The 11,192-nt window shown below is 42.2% G+C and overlaps 1 protein-coding gene across 1 annotated transcript; it reads left to right on the top strand.

Annotated features, from left to right (window-relative positions):
* The first annotated feature begins 2,321 nt into the window (after positions 1-2,321).
* FOXC1 (forkhead box C1) lies at positions 2,322-4,603 on the top strand. Its single transcript, XM_073678690.1, has one exon. It carries the CDS (start codon positions 2,702-2,704, stop codon positions 4,166-4,168), a length of 1,467 nt encoding a protein of 488 aa, XP_073534791.1. The 5' UTR covers positions 2,322-2,701; the 3' UTR covers positions 4,169-4,603.
* Positions 4,604-11,192: the final 6,589 nt, after the last annotated feature.

Genomic DNA, 11,192 nt, shown 5'->3' with positions numbered 1-11,192 from the left:
GAAAAATGGCAGTTGTGAGTTTTCAAATATAATAATAAAATAATTCCACAGAAGCATCATACAGATCGAATATAGATTTACCAGCGATCCTTGTAGGTATATGCAGTGTATGACGGAGCTCAGTGCTCCATGCACACATGCGTCTTACAGCCGGCACCAGCCTGCAGTCACTGCTCTGCACAGCAGCCAGGCTGCTACATGGAGACATTGTATTGTCATTCTTCGTGTGAAACTTGCTTTTTCACCCCAAATAACCCCATTCTGGCTCGGGACAATCTGACACTTCAGCTGTCTATTATAATAAATATATAGAAATGACAAGTGAATTGCTGGAATATTTGCATTGTAATTCTTTTTACTTGTCGAAAAAGAAACAGTCGTTCAGTACTTCCCTAAAAACTGCTGGCAGCATGATCCTATACTAAAGGAATACTTCCAATATAGAAAATTATTCTGCATATTAATTCTAGCTCTTTCAAGAAAAATAAAAACAATAAAATAGAAATGCGTACATATATATACTTATATATTAAACAAATATATATTTTAGATTGATCGTTTAATAATTAGGCATAAATAGTTTTCATAACATCATTAAACATTTATAATTATGAAATTGTTATGAAATTACTTTTGGTAGTATTAAAATTAATAGTATTAGTGTCATAATTAAATTATATATTCGACTTATTTCAAAGAAACCAATTCATGACAAATATATATCCTATATAAAGCTAGCACAAAGTGCCACATTCTGACCTGGACAATAAATGTTTCCATTAATGTTGCTGTGTTTCTGTCTGGGTATTACTAGGTTAATGGCAGAATTGAGCTGGTTGTGGGCTCTGCCAGTCTGCAGCTGGGCTGCAGCGAGTAGTGAGTGGTCGCCTGTGTAGTGAGAGGGTGGAAGGTGAAATGTGGATATCCCACTCAGTATAAACAGCCTCAGGCTGGCAAATAAAAGTTCATTTGCAGGTCTCTGGGAAGGAGAATCTGGCTGGGAGCTCTCCCCTCACCTGTGTCATCTGGGGGCTCAGTCCTAATAATGTCGCCAATATTGCTGTAATTAGAATAGTATGCCTGTCACATCAGTATGCCTGTCACATCAGTATGGCTGTTACATCATTAGTAATATGTGTAAATATTACTATAGTGGTGGATAAATCGATGTAGTCATTAGATTGTGTCCCCAGCCCTAGTCTTAGAGGAATGATGGGGGTAGTAGTAATGTAGAAGTGAAGCTGGAAGACGTCAGCTCTTTTGTTTGTTTCCGACTATTCCCATGAATTCAGCAGGTCGGGCTTCCTGGAGGATTTCCACTAAAGCCAGACATTATTTGGGACAGGCTAGGAAAATAACAATAAACTCCTATAATAATGCTGATCACACAGAGCCATGGTGATGTGGATGATGTCTACATGGAGATGAGCAGCTCTAGAGAAACCCTGATCTGCTCTCATGGTGGATGGGAATATTGCTCCAGCGGGTGTAAAAGGTGTCTGTGGGTGGAGGGGTCTGTCACATGCAGACCCCAGCGCTGGGAGCCTCTGCCACACATGTCATCCCCTTAACCCCGTGCTCGCCAGTACAGAATGTCCTCGCAGAAGGTGGCACATACACACATGCCTTCATTTACAAGTCACAGGCAGGTGAGAATGGAGCAGCCTGGAGATAACGAGACCAAATGGCCCATCTAACACATTGTCTACAAAGCAGGGGCAGATAATAGGAGGAGGTGTGAGTCCAGGAGCCCAGAGCTTCACACCTCACCTTCCAGGTCATCCGGCACAGGGTTAATAGATGCTAATAGCAGAGAAGACCAATCCACCCACCCCAGGTCCACAATCACTGCAGAACCCGGTGCCAGGCCCAGTGGTGGAGCTATCTGCCCAAGCATTGTGCCAGGCTGTGATGGTGGCACATGCCAGTCTGTTGTCACCTATGGGAACGTCGTTCTTGCAGAGTTGTTCCTGCAGTTATTGAGTTAACAACTAAGAAGATGCACTGCATTTAACCCATGCAACCCCGGGGAGAAGGTGTAAAGCTGCCCATAACATCAGATTGGGTTTTTTCAGCACACGCTGCCAATATTGCTGGTATCTGAGAACAATTATGTGTTGTTCTGTTCACACTGGGAGCGGAGATGGTTGCGGTGTCCATGGTGCCCGGCAGGGTGTGATGTGTGCGGGCACAGGGCGCGGGGTGTGTGGTCAGTGCCTGGGATCCGACACTCCTGCTGCCCACGGAGTATCAGGAAGTGTCCCGCTCTCTGATTGGCTGACAGCGGCCGAGGAGGCGTGGCCCGGCAGTCTGCACTACTCTGTAGAAAAGTCCCTGCCTGCTGACTGATGCTCAAAGTTCCCAAGTTTCCCCCATGTCCCCCAGCCGCTGAGAGCGCAGCACCGCGGGCCGGCAGGAGCGCCACTCATCGCACCCCAGCGACAGCGCACCCACACACAGCTGGCAGAGGTGGGAGCAGTGCCCTCTGCGTGGTGACCCGCCTGCACCTCCCCGGGCCTGGCCTCAGCACCGGGTGGGAGCTCCCGTGTCTGCTCCATCGCGCTGTGGATCTGCCTGCAGGACATCTGCTGTGGATACTGAATGACACTTGCCCCATCCTGACCCTGCAGCGCCCTCTTCTCTCATCAGTGCCCGGGCGGGAGGCTGGCAGCCTTGGCCTCCACTAGGAGGTGGCAGAACCATGCAAGCGCGTTACTCAGTGTCCAGCCCAAACTCCCTGGGTGTCGTGCCATATCTTGGAGGGGATCAAAGTTACTACAGGGCGGCAGCAGCTGCGGCAGCAGCTGGCGGGGGCTACACTGGCATGCCTGCCCCCATGAGCATGTACTCTCACCCAGCCCACGAACAGTACCAGGCCGGCATGGCCAGAGCCTATGGGCCTTATACTCCTCAACCTCAACCCAAGGACATGGTGAAGCCCCCCTACAGCTACATCGCCCTGATCACCATGGCCATCCAGAATGCCCCCGACAAGAAGATCACCCTGAATGGCATCTACCAGTTCATCATGGAAAGGTTCCCCTTCTACAGAGACAATAAGCAGGGCTGGCAGAACAGCATCAGACACAATCTGTCCCTCAATGAGTGTTTTGTCAAGGTGCCCAGGGACGACAAGAAGCCGGGCAAAGGGAGTTACTGGACCCTGGACCCAGACTCGTACAACATGTTTGAGAATGGCAGCTTCTTGAGGAGGAGACGTAGGTTTAAGAAGAAAGACGTGGTCAAAGATGGGGGCAAGGAGGAGAAGGACCGGCTCCTGAAAGACCACCACCAGTCCCAGGCCCCTAACTCCCAGCAGCGCCAGGCACAGGGGGAACAGGACAGCAGCTCCCAGCCGGTCCGGATCCAGGATATAAAGACTGAGAATGGGACCTCTTCTCCTCCCCAGGCCATGTCTCCTGCCCTCAACCCTGTGCCCAAAATCGAGAGCCCAGACAGCAGCAGTATGTCCAGTGGCAGCCCTCACAGCATCCCCTCCAGCAGGTCCATGGGCCTGGACCCAGCAGAGTCCCACCACCAGCACCACAGCCAGGGCTTCAGCGTGGATAACATCATGACCTCCCTCCGGGGGTCTCCGCAGGCCACAGGAGAACTGGCCACTAGTTTGATCGCCTCTTCCAGGACGGGCATAGCCCCTTCTCTTTCCCTCAGCTATTCACCAGGTCAGGGCTCTCTCTACAGCTCACCTTGTAGCCAAAGCGCCAGTGGTGCCGGCTCTGCAGGGACCTACCATTGTAACATGCAAGCCATGAGTCTATACTCTGGAGACAGGTCTGGACACTTGACCTCGGCCAACACTCCAGCAGCCACCACCGTGGAAGAGACATTGCCCGATTACTCCATTACTACCACCACCACCTCTGCTCTGAGCCATGGCAGCCTGAGCTCTGGCCAGGAGCATCCTCACCAAAGCAGGCTGCCCTCGTGGTACTTGAACCAGTCGGGGGATTTAGGCCACTTGGCTGGGGCCACCTACCCAGGACAGCAGCAGAACTTCCACTCTGTGCGGGAGATGTTCGAGTCGCAGAGAATTGGCTTAAACAGTTCCCCTGTGAACGGTAATAGCAGCTGTCAGATGTCCTTCCCCTCCAGTCAGTCCCTGTACCGCACATCGGGGGCATTTGTGTATGACTGCAGCAAGTTCTGACCCCCGAGAGCCACAACCTCTCCTAGCCCCCCTGATTACTGAGAAGAGGTGCAAGTGCCACCTAGTCCGGCCCAGAACTTTGTAAAGACCCCATTAGTTTGTACAGACTGCCAGGTTTGTAGAGGGACAACACGTAAGTTCCTGCTCTCTCCACAAGTTATTTTGTAAGGTATCTTATTTCCTATGTTACAGAGCATATATATATGGCGAGCTTCTATATGGACATGTATATTGCAATATAGTAATTTATTTTTTAATGTCTACGTGGATAATGAGGACCAAACCAGACAGTGTTTTCCATCTGCTTGTGTGAACATTGGAGTTTTCATTACAACAAAAGGGAATTGTACCCGACTATTTTACCGGTTTGTTTTCTTCTGAAGGCATAGTAGTATTGTTTCTTTCCTAATAAATGACCATTCTATTGAACGATAACCATGTCTGCTGCTTTGTAACCTCCTATCTCCTCTCCCATTAGTGGTAGGGGCAGTCGGGCTTGTCATTGCGATTAATCACCCTCCATGTGATACCTCCATGTTAGAAGAGGAGGCAAATATTCTGACCATTAATGAACTGAAATGATCCAAATTTATAGATTTATCCAGAGCATGAAAAATACACAGATCTGCCTACAGGAAGCTAGATGACTGTACCTAAAATAATGGCCTCGTATTTTAGTGTTGAAGTATGTGTGTATATATATATATATATATATATATATATATATATATATATATATATATATATATATATATATTTATTTATTATTATTTTTTTGTACATAGATATTTGTGTTTCTGGTATGTGCATATATATACACACACAGAAAGTATGTGTGACTGCATATATATAAGTGTGTGTATAGCGCATGCATATAGCGTACATATATATATACATACACACACGTTTTTGTGCATATATGTGTGTGTATATATTTATACATATATATACATGCATTTTCTTTATGCATTTATATTGTTTATATTCATATTATTTCTTAATATGCATTTATATTATTAGTATATATATAATATATATGTATACACATTTTTTTATTCGTAAATAGTGTAGGAAATTAATCCGAATTGATCTAGTTTCCTAGTTTAGAAGTAATTGTGCTGCTCATACATTTCGTCTGCTTTTTCACATGATAACTCTATTTTCCTGCTGGTCGCAAGGTAGGAACTATTAGGGGGAATCCTGGGGCAGTGTTTAGCCCTCCCCCACCCCCAGATAAATCAGGAAATGCAGTAAATTCATTAGCTTCCAGTGATCGGCCCTGTCAATCAGTATTTGAGAGCTGATTAGCTGATTACAGAAATCTAGGCCTCGCTACATAACACAGGGAATTATCAGGTCCTTATCTAGAAAGAGTCATTTAAAGACTCATTATCATCTCTCCTTGTCACTGTTCGGTTTTATGGTTTATATAGTCAAGTCATTCATTTAATTTCTGCAATACATTCAATTATTACTTATTATAGGATGTGTTTAGTGATCGGCGCTGCAGAGCACTACTCACAGAAAAGTCCTGATTAATGGCTGCATACACGCTTCATAAAACCAGTACCATAACCTTATACATGACTGGATTTGCTCAGATAAATATTTTGAGATGGACAAATACTCTTCTGTTTAGTCCTTTGAAATAGAAAAGTCTCCCTGGTGGTCCCAGGCGCTTGAAGTATTTTGTTGTCATTATTTCAGTGTAGTGTTGACAGTCCCCCAAACTCAGAATGTGCAGGATTGCTTTCGGACTGCTGCTAGCTAGCACTAGTTCTGCTATAGATTATGTATCTAATCACACAATATTTATTATCTTATAGAAATAAAAATATGTATTTCTATCTATTACTGTTTCTTTATGTATCTTAATGTATCTAATCGTCTGTTATCTAAATAATATATCAATAGATTTTACCTAATTATATAATTTATAATACATTTATCTATCACTGTTTCTTTATGTATCTAACCATTTATTACATATATATATATATATATATATATATATATATATATATATATATATATATACGTATATACATCTCATATTTAAAATTATATATCTATATCTATTTAACATCTGTCCATCACAGTCTCTTATTGTATCTAACCATATATATATAACATAATATCTAATTATCTATCTATCTATCTATCTATCTATCTTGTCATGTCAAATGTAATTTAAATAGCAGAATAACTTAAATATTAATAGTCCAGGTAAGGACAGAGCAGTCATTGAATAAGTAAAGTAGGAATGCAACATATCAAGAATCCCAGAAATCAGTATGAAATAATTATTTAGAAATATATTTAACATCCTCATTTGTCTGTTGGTCCAATGAGTAAGTCTCCCTAATGATCCCTGCAGTGCAGCCTTTTTAGTTGTTACCTACAGAAGGTGTTTCTAGATTGGCACAAATAACTGTGGCTGACGTTTATTAGCATAATTAGCTTTTTATTTAAATTGGGAGAGCAGGTCTGTACTCCTAGACACCTAGTCTGGTCTCCACCATTATTAGCACTAATAATATTAATAGCATCTTTATTCAAATATGAAGATATAAATAGTGATAATTAGACACCATTATTAATAATGATTATTATTACGGTTTTCAATACTAATATTAATAACAACGTCTTTGATTATTACAGAAATGCTAATAGTTTCTAGAAAACTAATTAGTGATGATGATGATGATAATAATAATAATGATAATTGCGGAGACTCCAATATTTGTATTGCGTTTATTCGGTGGAGTGCGGTGATCAATTTCTCGATGTGAACTTTCACATTTCCAAGCTCAATACACTAGTTTGTATCTGGAATCGCAAATGTAGTTTTTGTGGCAGGTTTTGATGAAGTGGATCCAAAAAAAGGAAAAGTATAAAGCAGACAACTTCTTCTCCTATATCTGTCTGTGGACTGTATCAGGCACTGCTACAGAAGTGAAGGTGGGATTCCAGCCTATAGATAAATGGAGCATGAGGCAGATGGTATAGTGATGCCCTGGGTATATGTTAGTGGCTGCTGTGTAGGGGCATGGGGGGCATGTAGCTTTGTGGTGTCCTGCTCTGCGTTCATCAGAAATAGGCAAGACAAACATGCGAGGAGCAGGACTAATTGTAAAGCAAATAGCACAGAGCGCAGGCGGCCACTGGGGAGAGCACAGAGCCGGGACAATGGCTGCATGCGGACACCTTACCAGGTCATCTGTCATGACGTCACTGCTGTTCCCTGAGGTCACTGTTATGTGGAGGAATTGCTCTCCATTACACACCACTGATGCCAGACAAGCACTCTCTATAGCAGTGCTGCCTGTACCCATGACTGTGGACTGCACAGTGTTTTCTTGTAGTCGATATCCCTGCTACGTCTCTGCAGCCAAATCACCCACCCTGAACCTTCAGTAACCACATATGCTAGACCCCAAAGCAACAGGGAATATATGCTTCATCCAGCCTTGTATTCCTGCAGCTAGCCACTCTGACCTGTGCCAGCTCAGCAAGAAATTACTACTTCATATAATGTAGACTGAACGTATATGGATAGAGAATTAAAAAAGAGGATAGATAGATAGATAAATAAATATATTAAATAGATATTATATTGATAGAGGATAGATAGGATAGATAAAAAGATAGATAGAGGATAGATAGATATTATATAGAGATTAGATAGATAGGATAAAGAGATAGATATTATATAGAGAGAGAGATTAGATAGACAGATAAATAGATATCTAATCTCTATCTATCTATCTATCTATATATATATATTATCTTAGATAGATAGATTAGATAGATAGATAAAAAAATATATATAAGGAGATAAAATATAGATAATATTTAAGCCAATACCGATAAATTTATAGATAATATATACAGATAGAAATAAAATTCTTCAGATAGAATTTTTTTTTTATCTATCTAAATATTATCTAGATTTTTCTATCTGTATATTTTTATCTCTATCTATATATATTATTTATCGAATCAAATCTATCTATCTATATCCAATAATACAGGTGTGAATGACAGGCCTTTTGAAGTAATTAGATATTAGCGGTATCTGGACATTGTATACTAATTAACTAAATAGCTTTTGGATTTAATGGCAGATTCCATCCAGGCAGAGCACTTTTGTATCTTGATTGTCTGCACAGGCTCCTCGGGCTTCCTACATGTATGTCAGATAGGTTTATTATTTTAGATAAAATAACTCTACACTTATTAGCTGTGATAACGAGGAAGATAACTATATGCAGTGGGCTAGGGACGTACAACTATTCAGATCATTTTTTAATATACATTTATTTATAGAATATTATTTCAATACGTTGCTGGATAAAGACAGAAGGGTATTCAATGGATAGTGTTAAAATAAATATATATTTTATATTGGTGGGAAAAAAAACATATTTAAATTAATAGGCTAGATATCCGAGACCGATAATAGATAGATTTTCAAATACATTTGGTAAATATTATACATTTATAAATATAGTTCAATAAATAATAATGTTTTCCAGAGATTGTTGAATAAAAGGCGAATCATTTTTTCTTATAAATATGAATGAATAGAATCATATTATTTAGAGCTAGATGCTTTTGTCTGGAGTGCTAGCTCTTGGGCTGTCTGTCGGCAGTGACTAGTGTATGTGTAGATGAGAGCAGTCCTGCAGTTGTAATTATGATCAGACTCATAAAGCCATTCATTTCATTCCAGAGCTATAAACAAATGTCGCGTTAGGCCAAGATTGATGGGCTCTATGTAATAAAAGCAGGTCTGGTCAGGAAGGAATAAAACTCAATCACAGACAGGGAATCATTTTTCAGGGCGAGGAGACAGAGGAGAGGGGGCCGGGGGTCACACAGGGGAGAAGATGTCCCACTGTACAGGCAGCACTGCCATAGCTGAGAGGACCCGAGACTGCACCGAGTAGTGAGGGCCCCGTTATTCGGTACAGCACCTATGAAAGGCGACCTTACATTATAGAATCAGCTAGGAACTGTATTGTCTTCACTGTAAAGATCTGGGATCTCAGGTTCCAAGATATTAGTTGTGTTTGGTTGGCAGCGATTTTACCAGAATAGAAATAACGATTGTACTTCTACAGCGCTAACATATTCCGTAGCACTTTACAAATAATTAATTTCCATTTAAATCGCACCCAAAACATATGTGTATATGGCAGTATTTTCATTATAACAGAGCCGATTATTATACTTCACCATGTTCTAAACTGTCATAATCCATTAATATAATCTTTCTCTCTATGTATATATGTGTGAGCATAGTATATATATATATATATATATATATATATATATATACATACACTATTACATATATATTATACAGATTAAAAATGTTAATTATTATAATTTTTAGTGTGTATGCATATATGTGCGTGTGTGAATAATTATATATATAATATTATATATATACCCACAATGTTATAGTATACTATAATGGTTAGCTAGATAGATAGATAACTAGTGTAATTATAAAATGTATGGGGATGTATCATCAGTGCGATGATCCCAGATCCCCCATCCCTGGATTTTTCCTAATATCTTGGCTGCTCTTTCAGGAGCTGTAGATTTACTGTAGGAGTGTGGCAGGGACTAGCTCAGCACAGAGGGACCATTGTGTGTCGCACAGGCGTCTTCTTGTGCACCAGTTGCACAGCACCTCTCATAATTGCATTATTACAATCACATCTCCGCCTTTAATAATCGCAGTACCGCAGTGCTCATGTGCCCTCATTCACACTGCTAGCTGGCATAGTTGGTTATAGCAGCCTGGGCTGGCACTGAAGCCTCAGAAGCAGGGGCTGACTACTCAGGGGCTGACTACTGCTGGGATCTCACGTCCAACCTTAGAATTGTTTTTTTTTTTTTTAGTTTTGACTATTTTAGGTCTTTTATCCGTCAATGATCTGTTCTGTTCCCCTTCTTTGGGGTGACGGCTCCTGTATCTTTGGGCCAAGGCTGCACCTTTTTCCTTCAGAGATGATGCAAAACATCCATGTTCCTATTGCAGGCGCCTGGGAGTAAATTACCGGCAAATCAGAATTCTACAGACTCTTCTCATCTTTAAAGATGTAGCAGTATGATCTCCAGTTCTGTAACAAGGTATCTCTGCAGGACAGAGGATTTGGATCTGCCTCCTCCTCTGTCCTCCGTGAGCTGAAGATGCTGGTATGTAGCATATGCAGACTATGAATTATTGCTGCACTATATTGTGCCCTCTCCGCAGCCTCCTGCACTGACAAGTTAGGAGGAGAGATCGCCTGCAGATACTGCAGAGCTGCTAATCACTCGTGTTCTCCTCCACTAAACCTGCACAAGAACATCTCACTACTACACAGCCAGGGATGTCATACAAGGTAACACACAGCTACACAGGGAGCGTCTTCTGTCTGCCTGGAGGGCAGTGGAGAGCCAAAAGCCTATGCTCATACAGTGCAGAGCCGAAAGTCACCCCAAGTCTATGCTCATACAGTGCAGAGCCGAATGTCACCCCCAGTCTATGCTCATACAGTGCAGAGCCGAATGTCACCCCCAGCCTATGCTCATACAGTGCAGAGCCGAATGTCACCCCCAGCCTATGCTTATACAGTGCAGAGCCGAATGTCACCCCCAGTCTATGCTCATACAGTGCAGAGCCGAATGTCACCCCCAGCCTATGCTCATACAGTGCAGAGCCGAATGTCACCCCCAGTCTATGCTCATACAGTGCAGAGCCGAATGTCACCCCCAGCCTATGCTTATACAGTGCAGAGCCGAATGTCACCCCCAGTCTATGCTCATACAGTGCAGAGCCGAATGTCACCCCCAGCCTATGCTTATACAGTGCAGAGCCGAATGTCACCCCCAGTCTATGCTCATACAGTGCAGAGCCGAAAGTCACCCCCAGTCTTTGCAAATACATTGTACCCCACATAGTGAACAGACAGTACTTACTACTGGGATGACCACAGCTCTTGTCGGCAACTTCTGAGGGCAGTTA

The sequence above is a fragment of the Phyllobates terribilis genome, unplaced genomic scaffold, assembly GCF_046119375.1.
Source record: "Phyllobates terribilis strain yellow unplaced genomic scaffold, ASM4611937v1 Scaffold_4__5_contigs__length_816908805, whole genome shotgun sequence".
Classification (NCBI taxonomy): domain Eukaryota; kingdom Metazoa; phylum Chordata; class Amphibia; order Anura; family Dendrobatidae; genus Phyllobates; species Phyllobates terribilis.
This window is presented reverse-complemented; position numbering and strand designations above follow the sequence as displayed.